An 18,686-nucleotide genomic window follows, 5' to 3' on the forward strand; every position below is an offset into this window, starting at 1 on the left:
ATGAGGATTGTTGCAAGAATTTTAAACAGCAACAAGAAGTTGGAATATTGTGTTGGGCTTTTGGATAGGTTAAGTTATTTTGTATTTAGTTCTCTTTTGTTTGTGTTTCATTCAGTAATCTTGCAAATAAATGCTGTTTTGTTTAAAACTAAGTGTTTAGGCCAGCTGCATCACTCCTGGAATATCCACTTAACATCTGTTTAAAACAATGAGCAAAGTTAGGGTCCAGGTTACTTTCTTGAAATGTCTTGAGGGGGTCTGGCCTGGTCCATAACACGATCAAAACAATACCACAAATCCCACATTTTACATTTCTTTGGCTAAGAGTGAATGTGTTGAGTTTTTTTGGAGGGTTTCTCACAGCAAATTCTAGCAAGATTTCTCACCATATCTTCCAAAACCTGCCTCATTAACTATTTACCCATCCCCACGGCACCTTTCTCATCCAAATCCAGCTCCATCTTGTCCGCTCCCAGACCAAGTCACCACTCAACAGATATCCTGGAATTAACTGGCATCCCATGCACCATGTTGTCTTCACAAGGCTGTTGTGCACCTGAACAAGAACAGTCAGACTGCAGTGCCCTGCACGATTCTTGACATTCACCTGGGTATGGAAAACGGGGGATATTGGTCCCCTGGTCCGCAGCAGGGACCTGGCACTTACTCAGGACACTTCCCCACCTCATCAAAGTAACAGCTGTGACACTCACTTTCATTTCCTTCTGACCTGTTCCTCTCACTCATTCCAGAAGGAACACAGCCTCCCAAAAGGGCAGAAAGTTTCCAGGTGGGTGGTGGTTTGCCCAATATCCAACTCCTCCTCACCCCTTATGTTGACAGCATCCTGACTGCTCTGAGCAGGTGACTGTTTCCAATCCCTGAGACCTGTATCAGAGCATGTATTTGACTTACTGTACCAAACCCCCTGAGTGAAGGAACTTGACTGAGGAGTCAGATGTATAGTTATCAAGGACATAAACTAGCATAGTTCTGTTTAACTTTTTCTGTTAACTACCCAGGGCAGAAGAATAGAACAGCCTAAAATCTCTGATTTTTAACACAAAGGGTGACATGGTGGCTCAGTGGTTAGCACTGCTGCCTCACAGTGCCAGGGACTTGGGTTCGAATCCAGCCTCAGGCGCCTGTCTGTGTGGATGTTCTCCCCGTGTCTGTGTGGGTTTCTTCAGAGTGCTTCAATTTCCTCCCACAGTCCACAGATGTGCAGGTTAGGTGAATTGGTCATGCTGAATTGCCCATCTTGTCCAGGAATGTATTGCTTATGTGCATTAATCAAGGGAAATGTAGAGTATAGGGCAATGGGTATGGGTGGATTACTCTGAGGGTCAGTTGGGCTGAATAGCCTGTTTCCACACTGTAGAGATTCTATGAAAGTCAAAAACAGACTTGGAGGGTCCGCAGGAGCAGGGAAGTTACCCTGAAATTCAAACTTCCCAGGCAATTGTGAGAGAGTCAGCATGTTAGGACCTCTCAGCGTTCCAACATTCATCATGGATCATGGATATTCCAGAGACCAGAAGATCTGGACCAGCAACTCCTTTGTAATGGTATTTAATGAAGACGGAGGTGCTGATAAATTATTGGTAGAAGTATTTAACATAAAAGGTAGTGTGAAAATATTTAAGTAAGACATATTGGAAAGGCTGATATGCTTAGTGTACACAATCATTTGTTTTGAATGGATCATATCCTGTTAGAGGAAATGAGGGTGGAAATAATGGAAAGGCCTGTCATGTTTTTAGGAAATGTTCTGATAAAGTATCACATGAATCATTGATTACCAAAATTGTGGTTCATGGAAAATGAGGGCTCGTACCAGCTTTGGTTAAAAAACAGGAATTAAGAATAAACAGAGCTATGATAAATAGATATTTTTCTGACTGGCTGTGGTGTTCTTTAAGAGTCAATACCAAAGCTACAGATCTTTTTTTAAAATGTATTTAAATAATATTGATATTAGAATATAGCATAAAATTTCAAACTTTGTTGGTGATAAATGTCTTGCAGGTACGATACATAAGTGGGCTTGATACAAAGTGGACTGGTGGGATAGGCAGACAAGTTTGGAATGTTCTTCTCAGAACAAAGGAAATTCTAAATGAAATTTGATCAAGGTATGCAAAATTAGAACAGGTCTAAATAAGGAAGGTAAAGGAAATCTTTCCTGTTAGTTAATAGTAAGTTGAATAAAGGAGGAGAAAGTGAGGACTGCAGATGCTGGGGAAGTCCATTCCTGATGAAGGACTTATGCCTGAGACGTCGATTCTGCTGTTCCTCGGATGCTGCCTGACCGGCCTGTGCTTTTCCAGCAGCCCATTCATGACTAATGAATAAAGGAGGCAGATTTAAAGTTTTTGGCAAGAGGTGAAAGGGAGGAGAAATCTCTTAATGCAGCACTTAGCGGATACCTGCAACCTGCTGCCAACAAGGTGTAGTGTTTTGTTGGCATTTTTTATGACTTTTCTGTGATATTAGTGGAATCTTTATGCCAATCTCAAAATTTGACAGTTAATTTTGACCAGAAAATATAAAACCAAGACTGGTTACTGATGTGGTTAAAAACATTACAATTGTTAAGTAATGTGGTTAAAACAAGCTGTGGCAAGGCTAAAAGTGATTAAGTGAACGATTGTAAGCATGGTTTCTCTGACGCCATCTGCTGAAATAGCACTGTGATTTATAACATGTCCTGAAGTTTAAGGAACAAGTTATTATGTTCAGAAATCAATTACCTTACAAAATGCATTAATGCCTTTAAAAAGGAAATGTGGTTGCATATTTTCTAAAATATTTAGAATCTGAGCTTTGAAAGACAAATCAGAATTGTGACTTTTGAATTATTTTGCAGAAACTAGTAAGAAAAACAGGAAACCTGTCAGGACCTGTGAACTGAAAACAGATTATGAATCTGGCTCAACCATTTGTGTAAGAGAGCTTGGGCTATGTTCTAACACAGTACCTTATTACAAAAGAGAATACAAGCCAAGGCACTTCAAGGCATTGATGTACACTTACATAAGATGAATTAAAGATTTTATGAAGATTTGTAGTGCAGGCTGAGGTTCTGGATGTAAGTTTACTCACTGAGCTAGAAAGTTCATTATCAGACACTTTGTCAACATACTAGATAACATCATCAGTGAGTCTTGGTGAAGCACTGGTGTTACGCCCTGCTTTCTATTTATGTGTTTAGGTTTCCTTGGGTTGGTGATGTCTTTCCTGTTCTTTTTCTCAGAGACTGGTAGATGAGTCTACCTCGATGTGTTTGTTGGAAGAGTTCTGATTGGAATGCCATGGTTCTAGGAAATCTTGTGTGTGTCTCTGTTTGGCTTGTCTTAAACTGGTGTCCTTCCTCATCTATATAGAAGGATACTAGTGATAGTGGGTCATGACTTTTTGTGGCTAGTTGATGTTTATGTATCCTGGTGGCTAGTTTTCTGCCTGTTGTACAATGTATTGTTTGTTACAGTTTAGATTAGATTACTTAGTGTGGAAACAGGCCCTTCGGCCCAACAAGTCCACACTGACCCTCCGGGGAGCAACCCACCCAGACCCATTCCCCTACATTTACCCCTTCACCTAACACTAGGGGAAATTTAGCATGGCCAATTAACCTAACCTGCACATCTTTGAACTGTGGGAGGAAACTGGAGCACCCAAAAGAAACCCACGCAGATACAGGGAGAATGTGCAAACTCCATACAGACATTTCCCTATGTGGGTATTGAACCTGGGTCTCTGGCACTGTGAGGCAGCAGTGCTAACCACTGTGCCACCATGCCTCCCAGCTTGCAAGGCATTTTGTAAATGACTTTCATTATGCTTGTTGTCTGTATTGGGTCTTTTAAGTTCATTAGCTGCTGTTTCAAAACCACATTTCAAACAACTTAATTGCCCAATTTTCAAAAGCAACAGCATGAACAGTAAAGTCCTAAATTTTGTGTTATAATTGCTCAAGATTAAGGAAATGTGGAAAAAAATCAATCAAGTCTGGTTTTTTTCTTGTTTTTCACATTGTTCAGGTAAGCACTGCTGTTCCATGAACTGTGGGTACAGGGTGCTCAGCCACAGAGCGGAAAGCATTCAGCCTGTCTCAGAAGGAGTGGTAATTTAGATTTAGATGTTATTGTCATGTATACTCAAGTACAAAAGAGCAGGAGTATAGCAAAAAGTGTCTAATGTCGCCACACATGGCACTATCTTGGGTACAAAGGTATCTGGGTACAAAAAAAAACATACATACAAAGTAGTGAGAGAAACAAAGTTAAAAAGTTAAGCATTATCTTCATAGAATAAGTACAAAAATAAAGAAATAAGGTAATAGTTAACATTAAAGTCCATCTTAATTTTAACTAGAAAAATAAATGAATTAAGTTAGACTCAGCAGTTTTTGGTGGGTCATCTGCTCTCCAGGAGTCCACAGTTACTTGTGCTCAACGGCAGACATTGGGGCATCTTCCTCACTGCTAGCTCTTCCCATGTTGGAAAACATTTTATGTTCTAGACACACGTCCACAAGTCCACATCCACTGCAGTTAGATTAACCAACAACATCCCTCAGGAGGTAGTTCCATTGTTTGGGTTCAGTGACACACTCATACCCATGCTGACCAGCCCTCAGCACTCTATCACCTTAACCCACCTGGCATTCTGTCCATCTGCCACTCTATTTACCTGGCACCCAATCCCCAGCACCTTTTTGCCAATTGCCACACCAACCCAATACTTACATCATGTACTTGCTCTTTCACAGCAACTGTGAAGGAAATGAGAAATAAAACATAAAGTCCTTAAGAAACTGAACTTCTCCAGTCATATCTATAGAGGGAGAACTGGAGGCTTGAATATTTTGGATAGTCTTTGGAACAGGGCAGGCTGACATTGTGTGTTAGGACCATTTGGTATAGACAGAGCTGATGCTATAGGAATAGTCCAAAAGATTACGAGTTACCCAGGAAAAGGCAGACAATTGAAAACCCAGTCTGACTTGTGGGTAATTATTAGGCTACACCCAGCATGCCCTCAGCAATCCTTTACTGTTCTGACACTTGCTCCACATTGCACCTTTCTTATCTACCTGCCACCCTAACCCTGCACTTGTTTTATTGCAAAAGTATACATTTTTCATGAAATAATCTTCATGTACGTTTACAGTTCTGAAGCAGTTATGTACAGTCTTGCACATGAAAAACAATATTGGAATTTGACGTTCCCTGGAGCTGCAAAATAACCGAAGGCATTTCTTACTTATGCAAAACAATATTTATGTACATCTGAGATACTGAGGGGGTCTGGTATCTGAAAGGAACCCCATTAACTTCAGCAGAAAGATCTTAAATTGTGGTCTTTCCCTACTATGCCTTGGCAGCAGCTGCCCCAAGCTTTACTGTGTCGCAAAGCACGTAGTCCCAGACCTTGGAATCTGCAACCTTTTGCACTCAATGACCAACATCAAAAGCAACAATGTGGAGGAGCTGGTGTTGGAATGTGGTGGTCAAAGTTAAAAATCACACAACACTAGGTTACAGGCCAACAGGTTTATTTGGAAGCTTTAGTGAATCCCAGAACTCTTTTCAACTCACAGTCCCAAGATAAATTAAGGTTTTAGAAAAAAGAAAGTGACATCTTAGCTTAGACAATGCATTAAAGGTGTGAGGTTAAAGTCTGTCTATTTTCCAACCTTGAGTCAGACTGGTTCTATTTTCAAAGTAGGAATTTATAAAATGTCACATGGACTGACTGCCTGAGATTGTGTGCTTTTTAAATGAAATGGAATGTACCTGCAATTACAAATTCACCCCAAAAATGTGTGTCTGTGTGTGTGTGTGTGTGTGTGGTCTTGAGGGCACTATGTACTAACCACTTCCTAATGGATTTGTGGTCAAAGGTGTTTTCCTTTACACATTTTTCCATGAGGGATCAGTGATACAGAATGGTCAGGTCAGGCACATCCTTCACAATACTGGGGACAGGTAGAGCCTCAGTACACAGTGACACTTGACATTTGTGTACTAAGAGTCTACACACTGCTTGATGCAGCCACACACAAACGTGGCCATTAGGATGAGGGCAGCATTGGGTACATTCTTTTCCACTTTATCCAGAGCTTTGTACATGGTGTCCATGCAGACATGGTCCATCTTTGACTTCCACATGAAGTGGAAGGTGACTTGGGTGACTGCAGTGCCGCAGGTTAGGGGAATGGGCCAGACCTGTGCTACGTAAGACAACGGAAATTGTTTCACACCTATATACACCAGGTTTTTACCCTCAATGGAAAGGGAGCGGTGCTCTCATATGCCCAGCTACTGCCTCACCTTAGTAACGCACTCCTCCAAAATTTTGGCACATTCCTCAGCCCATTCAAACCAAATTCCCAGCAACTTCAGATGATCTCTCCTGACACTGAAGGGGATAAAGGATAAGTTGGCCCAGTTCCCAAAGAATACAGCCTCACTTTTGCCTCAGTTTACTTTGGCTCCCAAGGTCAGTTCGAACTGGTCACAGATGCTCATGAGTCTGTCAATGACACCAAATTCAAGCAGAAATTAGGATATTAGGGAGGATATTCCTGGGAGCATATACAGGGAAGTTTTTTGGGTGGAACTGAGAAATAAGAGATCTCAGTTATCTGTAAGAATAGTAGGGTGATAATGGTAGGGGACGTCAACTTTCCAAACATAGACTGGGACTGCCATAGTGTTAAGGGATTAGCTGAAAAAGAATTTAAGTGTGTACAAGAACATTTTCTGATTCAGTATGTAGATACACCTACTAGAGGAGGTGCAAAACTTGACCTACTCTTGGGAATAAGGCAGGGCAGGTGACTGAGCTGAGAGTGGGGGAGTGCTTTGGGCCAGTGACCATAGTTCTATTGGTTTTAAAAAAGTAAAGGATAGACCAGATCTAAAAGTTAAAATTCTAAATCGGAGATCGGCCAATTTTGACAGTATGAGGCAAGAACTTTCAAAAGTTGATTGGATGTGATGTTCGTAGGTGAAGGGATGGCTGGAAAATGCAAAGCTTTTGATAACAAGAGATAACAAGAGTCTAGAGACAGTATGTTCCTGTTAGGGTGAAAAGCAAGGCTGGTAGGTGTGGTAATGTTGGATCACTAGAGAAATTGAGGTTTTTGTCAAGAAAAAGAAGGAAGCATATGTCAGGTACAGACAGGAGAGATCAAGTGAATCCTTAGAATATAAAGTCAGTAGAAATATACAAAGGTCAGCAAGGCAGCCTTTGTATAGAACCGCAAGAGATGGGCAAGATACTAAACAAGTATTTACTGTGGAGAAGGACATGGAAGATACAGAATGTGGGGAAACAGATGGTGACATCTTGAAAAATGACAATATTATAGAGGAGGAGGTGCTGAGTGTCTTAAAATACATAAAGGTGGATAAATCCCCAGGACCTGATCAGGTATACCCTAGAACTCCGTTAGAGAAGTGATTGCTGGACCTCTTGCAGGGATATTTGTATCATCGAGGGTCACAGGCGAAGTGCCGGAAGACTGGAGGTTGGCTAACATGAGACCACTATTTAAGAAAGGTAGTAAGGAAAAGTCAGGAAACTATAGACTGGTGAGCCTGAATTGGTGGTCAGCAATTTGTTGGAGGGAATCCTAAGGGACAGGATTTACATGTATTTGGAAAGGCAAGGACTGATTAGGGATAGTCAGCATGGCTTTGTGTGTGGGAAATCATGTCTCACAAACTTGATGGAGTTTTTTGAAGTAACAAAGAGGATTGATGAGGGGAGAGTGGTGGATGTGATCTATATGAACTTCAGTAAGGCGTTCAACCAGGTTCCTCACAGGAGATTGGTTATCAAGGTTTGATCTCATGGAATATTGGAAAAACTAAATATTTGGATGTAGAACTGGATCAAAGGTAGAGGACAGAGTTTGGTGTGGAGGGTTGCATTTCAGACTGGAGGTCTGTGATCAGCAGACTGCCACAAGGATCAGTGCTGAGTCCACTAGTTTTTATCATTTATATAAATGATTTAGGTGTGAACTTAGGAGGTATACAGAGGAATCTCGATTATCTGAACAAGATGGGTGGGCACTATTTCATTCAGATAATTGATTATTCAGTTAATCGATTCAATGCCTCTCCTCTGGGGCTCAGAGTTTTCTGAAGTTTCCTTTTTTCTGGCTGTGCCTACCTTGCTCCCACTCTCTGTCTCAGGGTTTGTTTCTGAGCAGATAAACACTTGTGTGTGTGATGGACCTGCAGCATTGCTGAAGCCCCCCCTCTGCACCCCCCAACCCCATCACACCAAATCAGTTCAGTGAGGTTAACACAGTGAGCACTTGCTAAGTCCGCTCACCATTCAGGAGATGAGGCAACAGCACACTGAACGTGAGACCCTGCCCACACCCCGTCCACCCCCACCATCCCCTGTCTGCCCCCACGCAAGCATCCCCCCCCGTGCACCCCTGGCCCTCCCATGCGTCACCACCCCCATGCAAGATTTAAAAGGGACCTAAGAGGTTATGTTTTCACGCAGAGGGTGCTGTGTGTATGTAGGGGGATGCCAAAGGAAGTGGTGGAGGCTGGTACAGTTATAACATTTGAAAGGCATCTGGATGGGTATATGAATAGGAAGGGTTTAGAGGGATATGGGCTAAGTGTTGGCAAATGGGACTAGATTAATTTAGGACATGTAGTTGGCATGGATGAGTTGGACTGAATTGTCTGCTTCCATGCTGTATATCTCTATTACTCTAAATGATGAAGTCATCCATGTGCAGGGAGCTTTGACCTGCAGGGCTCTGCTGCCTGGAACAGTCACCCCTCTCAGGCTTGCATCCTTCCTGATGGAGTTGGCAAAGGGCTCCATAAAATATGCAATCAAGGCAGGAGAGAGTGGGCAGCCCTGCTTGATTTCAGATCTGATTTCAACCCATTGATTGAAACTGCACTAATGATATTGGTGTGGACGTGTCAGACCCAGTTGCAAATTCCATTCCTAATGCCCATTTGGAGAGTATGTCCCACATGTAGGTATGCGATATCCTGTCAAAGGCCTTCTCCTGATCCAAGCTGATGAAATCCACCCCCATGTTCTGAACGTAGACAATGCTATACCTGAGGAGCATGAGGCTTTCATTGATCATCCTGACCCAGTACAATAGGATGAATCACTAATGCCAATGCAGACCTGACCTGATTGGAGATGACCTTAGACAGGGATTTTATAATCAACAGTGAAATTATTTTGCATTTACATTACATGCTTACTCTTTCACAGCTGCTGTCAAAGTGTCTGACCATGCTTCTAGATTGTTGTAAAAGGGGGCAGTGGTTTGAGTTGCTCTGAAGGAACTGTGTTGATTTCAGCTGTGCTCCTGAAGGAGCTGAAACTGGAACTCCAAGCTAGAAATGCAAAGCTGAATACTAACAGGAAAACTTGTAGTGCAGTCACATTGCCTCTCTCAGAATATGTAGGCCAGAGCTTTTGATGTTGAGATAACACTTTTTCAGAATGTGGATCTTTGGTATTCACACGGTTGTTTTGTGCTCCTGACATCAGTCACCATTTAACAGTGGCATCCAGAAACAGCCAAACTTACAGATTTGTCCCCAGTTTCATTTCTGAATTCTGTGGACCCTGGGTAATGTCCCTGATTCGATCCTTTGTAATCATTGGTGAAAACAAGCAAATAAAGGCAAGAGCAAGTCAAGTCCATGTCAGAATGTGAAGGGGAGAGAATGATACAGCACAATGGGACTGAGGTGGAACCACAACACCAGTACATTCTTTTGTAATGATTACTGTTATTTCTTAATTCCTTTTTCTCAATTTCTCTGAAACATGGTGCCAGTATTGTGGAGTAGGAGCAATTTCCCAATATAATTTGGAAACTAACTTAAGTGGCAGACAACTGGAAACTTAGGTCTTTTTTACAGACAACATAGATATTTTGTAAAGGTGACTTCCAATCTGCATTTCGTCCTCTAAATGTAAAGGAAACTACATTGTGAGCTGCAAATACGGTAGATTAGACTGAGTTAAGTTCATGAAGACAAGTGTGGTTGTACAAGAAGAGTGTCATGGGGGTGTCACATATTCCCCTCCCACTCTTTTCAGCATTTCACATGGACATTTCCTCCAGGGACGCCATGATACATTCTTCCTCTACCGCCAGCACCTCCCTACATTGCAATGACGCCCTCCAAGCAATTGCCCATTTACCTCCTCCCTCCTCACTGTCCAAGGCCCCAGACACACCTTCCAGGTGGAGCAGAAATTTACCTGCACTTCACTTAATATGGTCAACTGTGTTTGTTGCTCACAATGTGATCTTCTCTACATTGAGGAGACGAAGCATAGATTAGGTGACCAATTTGTGAAACAAAGATGTTCTGTCTCATGACCTCATGATTCCAGTTGCCTCCCACGTCAATACACCGCAACGTGTTTACCTCGAGCTTGCTGCAGTGCTCCAGCACGATCCAGTGCTGGAAGAACAGCATCTCATGTTCCATTTGGGTCTCCCTGTAGCCTTCAGGCCGCAACATTATTCTAGAGTCTGAGCACCTTCTTTTCTAGATCTCTACCAGAATGCATGACAAAATATTACCCTAAAATTCTGCAAGACTGTTCTAATCAGCCACTGGTGACAGTTTGCCAGAGATACGCTCGAACCTTCTCTTGCATTTTCCACTTGGGGACCCTGGAGCCTTCAGGACTCAATATTGAGTTCATTGATTTTGGAGCCTGAACAGCTCTTTCCATGTCCTTTATCCATCTCCGCACCTCAGGCCCTATCATGGCATGGGTTGCTTTCAACTCAGCCAACCTACTTTCACCAACACATTGTCACCATTATCAGTTTTTCTCGTTCCCTGGCAATTTATCAACCATGCTTTTTCTGCCTAACTTTCTTTCTGTCTGAACTCCTCTCAGCTCCCTTGTCTCCCTCAATCATCACTGTAAACACCACTTTTTTCTAGTTCCTATCCGTTCTGAAGAAGGATTATCGGACTCAAAATAGCCCCTGCTGCTTCTCCACAGCTACAGTTGTTTCTGCGCATCTTTCTCCACTCTCAGATTCTCATCTTCCCCAGCCTCAGTTTCTTCCTCTGTTCCATATCTTAGGTTCTCAACCCTCCATTTCTCTCAATCCATCACCATGCCCATCTTTCGCAAATGACCTCTTAGTTCTTTAACCTGTCATACAGTAGTTGTTAATCCAAATCCATGAGTAGGACATTCAATTATGCAACCTCTAGGAATAACTTAATCAAATCAGGCAACTCTGAATGTCACAGTTTTACCTGCACAGAAGGAGGCTATTACAGATTCTGCTTCTTAGCGCATGCCTCACTGATGAATAGGAATAGGCATTCCTTGAAGCCATCAAAACTTGTTATACTGCAAGCATCACAATCTATTTAACTCGACCCTCGTACACAAATAAAAACCACTCAGTCCAGACTCCACATGGTATCTCTGAGCCAGATGACCTGGCTTCAATTGCCACTTATACGACATAAGAGTTCAAGCTGCTTTTTAATTTTTAAAAAATCGTAAGTTTTGGGTAAAGATTTTGTTTTAGATTGAAGATATGGCAGGAGAACTCAGGCCCAAGTGGTTCATGGTCTACAGAATATGGGAAAAACTTAGATGCTCCTGGCAGTTTGGATGACTATATCTGCAGAAAGTGATTTAGTATTTTAAGGATGCAAGATTTGGACTGCAGAGTTTGATTGTCTTGAGCACTGAGGTTTTGAGGTTGAGGCACTGCAGTGCATCTGCAATGCTGGAAGTTATATGGTTGGAATGTTTTTAGCTGTGGCCACCTCTCAGCTTCAGGAAGTACAGTCAGGGAAGGAATGAGTTACGATTATTCAGAGAAACATGCACCTCAGTCAAGAATAGCTTTCTATATCAAGCAGCATTTGGTCAGCAATAGCCTATTTATTGATGCCCATTTCAGGTTCTGCCAGGTCTCTCAACTCCTGACCTCATTCCAAACTTAGCCGAAGCATAGACAAGGGAGCTGAATTCCAGAGGTGAGGTGAAATTGACTGGCCTTGAAATCAAGTCCACAGTTGACTAAGTATGGTATCCAATGAACCCAGCAAAGCTAGTCAATGGGCAAGCTGGGTAAGAAGGCAAATAGGATACTTGCCTTTCCAAAACTAGAGGGATACATTTAAGGTGAGAGAGGCAAGATTTAAGAGAAACTTGAGGGGCAATTTGTTCACACAGAGAGTGGTGCGTATATGGAATGAGCCACCAGAGGAAGTGGTACAGCCAATTCAATTACAACAGTTGAGAGACATTTGGACAGGTACACAAATAGGAAAGGTTTAAAGGGACAAACCAATTGCAGGCAAATGGGACGAGTTAAGTTTGGGATACCTGGTTGGTGTAGATGAGTTGGACCGAAGTGTCTGTTTCCATGCTCTATGACTCTATTAGTCAAGACACTGATTACAAGTGCAGGTAATGATGGAACTGTATAAGACGTTAAGACCACAGTTGGAGTACTGTGGACAGCTCTCATTGCCACATTATGGGAAGGATGTGATTGCAAAAGTTAGGGTACAGAGGAGATTCAACAGGATGTTGCACAGGCTGGCGTATTTTAGCTAGGAACAGCAATGAGATACAATGTCTGGAACTCGCTGCCTGAAAGAATGGTAGAAGTGGTCACCATCACCACATTTAACAACAGTTTCATTGATTAGTTAAAGTGCTACAATTTAAAAGACTAAGAGCTAAGTGCTGGAAAAACAGGATTCAATTTAAATACTTGCTACTGATGCTTCAGGGTTTCTTGCCATGCTATAAAATACGTGATAATGTATCTGAGCAGATGAATTAAAAATAAGTTAACAATACCTCACAGGAAATGACCAGTTGATCCATTCAGATAGTTCCACACAGCAGTAAAGTTCAGACATTCTGTACCAACGTAAAGTTTTGTAACCTCCAACGAAGTTTCTTTCATCGTTACATGCAACTAACTGAATTTATTCATAAATAAAAATACTGACCCCTTATTCCCAGGACTAGGCATCTCCATTGTTTAATTAGTACATATGAAATGTAAAGAACTTCAGATCTGTGGCATTGACTGACACTCCACAAAGCAAGTTTCACATTTGATTCTCCCCAGTACAAAGTGTACCAGTGTCCCGGATCAGCAACACTTCAGTACGAGCCTAACCATATACCTATTTAATTCAGCAAGTACTGAGCAAGTACAAGCCTATTTTTACTGTTGAAATGAAATGTTTAGAGTTAAACACAAGAAGCCAGTCATTAAAATCCAAGATACCTCCATCTTGTTACCATGTGCTTTATTAATAGAATCAAGCTATACTTTAGCCAGTTTTTGTTGGAAATACTTCTGTATTGATGCTAGGTGATCAATTTAAACATATCAACTTTACATATAGATTATACATAGAAAAAAGTAAGAATAGGCAGAATGTATCAAGAGTTTGGATATAAAAGTTCTCATAGAAATGTAGTTTTAATTGGTTCAATTCCAATATCACCATTTGCTGCAGTTCCTGTTGTTTTTGGACTCAACGTGCACTTAACGCAATAGCCAATGGTATCACAATGGAAAGTACAATGCATAGGGTGGCGATCACTGCGATTACAATGTTGAGTGTTCGGGCTGTTGACCCATAATGCCGAGCTCCTTCCACATCTCCCACAACTTTCCGATCTCTAGACTAAAAGAAAATAAAGGGTGGATTCATACAATAAGACACAAGTTTTGATCATTTTGAAAGGTTACAAACTGTGCAAGACGTTTTCAAGTGAGCAGTGTTCAAGTTGGCTTTGTGTTATCGTCTTCATTTTGCTGTCAGTCAGGAAAGTACAGCTAATGAACACAATAATTTCACACACTGCATTTTGTCAAATTCACCTCTAAACTATTACTTGACCCCAGCAAATGACTGAAGGAACAACTGACAGTGACTCACATCTGACTGGGGTGGGTGTAAAGGGAGTTGCAGATAAAGGGGGTGGTGGGGGGGGGGGGCAGGGTGGTGGAGTGGAGATAGGTGAATACAGGTAGAGGGTACAACATGGTTAGCCACTGGGAAGAATGAATCCAGTTGGTGGCTGGGAGAAGTGGAAGGGAGTGGGAGGGGCTGGGAAGGGAGTCGGGGGAAGGGAAGGGAAGCTATTTGAAATTGGAGAACTCAATGTTGAGTCTGTGGGCTGTAGGGTGCCCAGGCAGAAGATAAGGTGTTGTCCCTCCAATAGGAGCTGAGGTTTGTTTTGGCAATGAAGGAGGCCAAGGATGGTCATGTCAGAAAGGGAGTGGGAAGGAGAATTCAAATGGGTGGTGACTGGGAGGTCTGATCGGCCCCTCCAGGCCCAGCTGAGATGCTCAATGAACTCTTCCCTAAGTTTCGTTCAGTCTCCCCGATGTAGAGAAGACCACCTCGGGAGCACCTGATGCAGTAAACCAGGTTGGAAGAGAGGCTGGTGAGCTCTGTCTCACCTGGAAGGACAGTTTGGGGCCCTGGATGGAGGTGAGGGGGGTGTGTACTGGTAGGTTTTGCAATTTTTTTCATGTTGCAGAGCAAGGTAACTGGGGGTTCAGTGACAGGGTGGCATGAACCAAGGACGGTCAAAGGGAACAGTACTTGCAGAAGACAAAGAGGGGTGGAGGAGACAATATTCTTGATGGTGGGGTCGAGTTAGAGTTGGCAGAAGTGTTTGAGGATGATGCGTTGGATGCAGAGACTGGTGAGTTGGTAGGTAAGGACAAGGGGGACTCTGTCTTTATTGCATTGGGGAGGGTTGGCGCAGGGGAATGGGGAATGGAGAGGGTGCGGTGGAGGGCTGTCTGGATGATGGAGGGAGGAAAAGCACGTTGTTCAAAATAGGTGGACATCTGGGATGCTCGCAAATGGAACGTCTACTCATTCAAGCAGATGCAGCGGAGGCAAAGGAATTGGGAGAATGGGATGGGGTTCTTGCCGGATAGTGGCTGGGAGGAGCTGAAGTCCAGATAGTTATGGGAGTCTGTGGGTTTGAAGTAAACATCCGTCTGGAGATTGTCACAGAAGATGGAAATGGTGAGGGCAAGAAAGGGAAGGGAGGTGGACCAAGTGAATTTGAGGGTGGGGTGGAAGTTGTGGGTGAAGTGGATGAACTGCTCCAGTTCAGCCTGAGTGCAGGACGCTGCACTGATGCAGTCATCGATGTAACAGCGGAAGAGTTGGGGCAGAGTGCCTGTGTAGGTACTGAAGGGGGACATAACCAACAAAGAGGCAGGCGTTGCTGGGGCCCATCCAGGTACCCACGGCCACCCCCTTGATTTGGAAGAAATGGAAGGAGTTCAAGGAAAGGTTATTGAGCGTGAGGACCAGTTTGGCGAGGTAGAGGAGGTATTGGTGGACCCAACTCTCCGAAGAGCATCCCGGCCAGACTCCCACCCTATCCCCGTAAACCCACATTTTACCGGAGCCAATCCTTCTAGCCTGCGTACTATGGACAATTTAGCATGGCCAATGCGCCTAATCTACATGTCTCTGGGCTGTGGGGAGACTGAGCACACCGTGAAAACGCCCGCAGAGACTGAGAGAACATACAAACTGCACGCTGACAGCCACCTAAGACTTCAATCGAACCCAGGTTCCTGGCGCTGCGAGGCAGCAGTGCTGAGCCACCGTACTACCCCAAGTGTTGACAGTGGTCCAAAACCGTCAAATGTCTTTACAAAATTGTCCATTAAAAAGGCGTGAATGTGAAATGCTGGGTTGTGAAATGTTCTTTGTGAGTACTGGGGACCCCGTGACAAATTATTAGACTGGGACATTTGATGATTAATGAATTGACTTTGAGCCAAAAACGATTCCAGAATCTACGAAATCTATTGCATGCTTATTTAAAAATCAAACATACCAGACCTATTCTACAATCTCTGTAGGAGGCTCCATTAAAGGAGAAGATTGATGTCAGAGATTGTAGCTTATCTTTAGAAGTGGAGCAGGAGAGGGAATTACTGAAGTGGTTAGGTATTCGGCCAAGAAAAACCAATGGCGCAAGTATTCTGAAAAATTCAGAGAAGAGCACAAACTTCGACCAATCCGGAAACTGAAATCCTACCCTGTATGACATTTATTGCATGAGTAAAGTCTTAATATAAACCCCCGAAGAACTGCAGGTGCCATCCTGTCCCATCTCTTCTCAGTTCCAAAGGGTCTCTGGAATCGAAACAGTAACTATTTTCCTCTGGGCAAATGCTGCCAGAGCTACTCAGTTTCTCCAGCACTTTGTTTTTCTTTCACAAATAAAACATCTCAGCTGGATGTTTCATAAGATACAGCTACCAAGCACATTTATTTTAAGACAAGTGGCTCTCAAGCCTCAGTCAGAAGATTGTGGGTTTCAAGTGTCACTGAAGGACCTTAAGCGCAAAGATTGGCAACGCAGCGCATTCCTGAGGGAGGGCTGAGTTATTGGAGGATCAGTACTGAGGGAGCACTAACATAGAATGGTTAGAATACAAAATGGTATCATTCAAGTCTTTATGTCTGTACCAGAGCAAGACAGCCATTGCTGTTTCCAAGTAGCTCTGTACATATTTTCTTTACAAATAATTGTCTAATTCTCTTTTTAAATCCTCAGTTGACTTTGTCTCAACTCTCAGGCAGTGCATTGTTTTCAGATTGTGACCACACACTGAACAAAAAAAGGTTTTCTCATCTCAGCGTTTTTTTTAATTAATCACCTTAAATCTGTGTCCTTCAGTTTTTAAACTCTCCGCAAATGGGAACAGTTTTCACTCAATCAACATTTGGAGAGAAAATGCGGCAATTCTTAGAACTACAGAGTTTCTGCCTGCCTTCGCAGCTCAATATAAATTATGTAATGGTGCTATTCTGAAGGAGATTTATTCCTGACTTTCTAGATGGTAGCTATTCCCCAAATCGACGGATTATTATTGTTATTATTGTTTGTTCAATTGTTTTTGTGGGACTATGCTCTACCACAAAGGGAAACACTTTTACATGTAAAATCTATCAAATTCTCTTCTAACTTTAACTGCCATGAACCTGCAGATTATATGTACTTAATCTAGAACACTTTCTTAACTACAGATCTTAGCAAATGCATTGGGATGGGTAAATTAGGCAAAGTCGAATTGGATTGTTAACTGATGTCTAAACTGATTGATTCGTTTAGTAAAATGACAGAGAAGCATATAATCAGGGAATCGGTTTTGAGAAGAGTTTGGAACAATCAGGCCTGCTTTCCTTTTCAAGAGATGACTAAATAGAGCTTTCAAGATGAAAGGTTTTGATGACGTAAAGGAAAAAAAAAGAGTCCCCACCACCCCCGATATGAAGATTTAAAATTGATGAATAAAGTGAAGGGGAAGCGAGAAAAAGTGTTTTTACTCAGTTGTCAGGATGGGGCATTGTCTGTCTGGAAACTTTCCAAACGCTGAAGCCGTGGAATAACTTAAGGCGGGAATTTGAGGATGAAGAACTGAGTCCCCGTTATGAAAGCAGAGCTGTGGGACGAAGTGTAACTGCTCACTCCGAGAGCCAGGACAGAATAGATGGGCCAAATGGACCTTTTACGTGCTGCATGTCGTGCCCCCGGGGGAGTTCATTTGGGCACAGGACCTGGAATATCACTGGCGCTCTCTTCACTTTCAACAGAAAACATGAGTTACTCAGACACAGTTACATTTCTGTACCACCACCAGACAGTCTCCATCCCCTCGCCCAGGGTCTTTTTCCACCTCCCCAGTGTCCCGTGTTCCCCCGCCCCCATCCCCCAGGTCTTAGCCCCAAAGCCTGCACTCACTTTGACCGAGAAGGCGAGTGCCACGAAGCCCAGGCAGCAGAAGTTCACGAAGGCAAAGTTGAAGATGGACCAGAGGAAGTGGTCCCGGACCGAGGTCACATTCGGAGCCACGTTAACCACGGTAGTGGTGACCACATGGGAATCCTCCTTCGGTCCCGGGTAAGGATAACCACCGGGGTTCATTGGCGGATAACCAGTTCTGTACTCCATCTCAAACCAAGTGCGAGCGAGAGCGCAAACTGAATGTGAACCTGGGCACCGCAAGCTATATAAAGCGGGGCGGAGCTAGGGATTAGGACAACCGCCAGAGGCGACGGATGCAGATAGTGAAATATCCAGAGACGCATTCGACACTCAGAGATAGGTAACATACCAAGAGACAGGTTACATGTCCAGAGGTGGGTGATTCCTACGTTTCAATCAGATTCCCCCATCATCTTTCTCAACTCCATTGAGAACTGACCCAGAGTCCTCAACCAATGACAAGCCCTTCATCCCCGGAATAATTCTTGTGAACCTCCTCTGGACCCTCTTGAACACTAGCACACCCTTCCTTAGTTACACCCAACACTGCTCACAATATTCCAAATGTGATCTGACCAGAGTTTTATACTGTATCAGAGGTACACCTCTGCTCTTGTATTCTAGCTCTCATGAAATGAATATTAATATTGTATTTATCTTCCTTACTGCCAGCTGAACCTGCATGTTAATCCTAAGAGAACCCTGAACTAGGACTCCCAAATCGTTTCATGCTTCAGACTTCTGAAACCTTTTCCCATTTAGGAAATCTGTGTCCATTCTTCCAATCAAAGTGAATAACCACACACTTTCTCATTGTATTCCATTTGCCA

The 18,686-nt window shown here is 43.0% G+C and overlaps 1 protein-coding gene across 1 annotated transcript; it reads right to left on the reverse strand.

The window, feature by feature from the left end:
• Window positions 1-13,328: 13,328 nt before the first annotated feature.
• Window positions 13,329-18,077, reverse strand: LOC132824218 (dispanin subfamily A member 2b-like). Its single transcript, XM_060838524.1, has 2 exons — window positions 17,833-18,077; window positions 13,329-13,727 (listed from the first exon to the last, which is right to left on the reverse strand). The coding sequence occupies exons 1-2, from the start codon at window positions 18,040-18,042 to the stop codon at window positions 13,575-13,577; spliced, it is 363 nt and encodes a 120-aa protein (XP_060694507.1). The 5' UTR covers window positions 18,043-18,077; the 3' UTR covers window positions 13,329-13,574.
• Window positions 18,078-18,686: the final 609 nt, after the last annotated feature.

The sequence above is a fragment of the Hemiscyllium ocellatum genome, chromosome 18 (assembly GCF_020745735.1).
Source record: "Hemiscyllium ocellatum isolate sHemOce1 chromosome 18, sHemOce1.pat.X.cur, whole genome shotgun sequence".
Taxonomy (NCBI): domain Eukaryota; kingdom Metazoa; phylum Chordata; class Chondrichthyes; order Orectolobiformes; family Hemiscylliidae; genus Hemiscyllium; species Hemiscyllium ocellatum.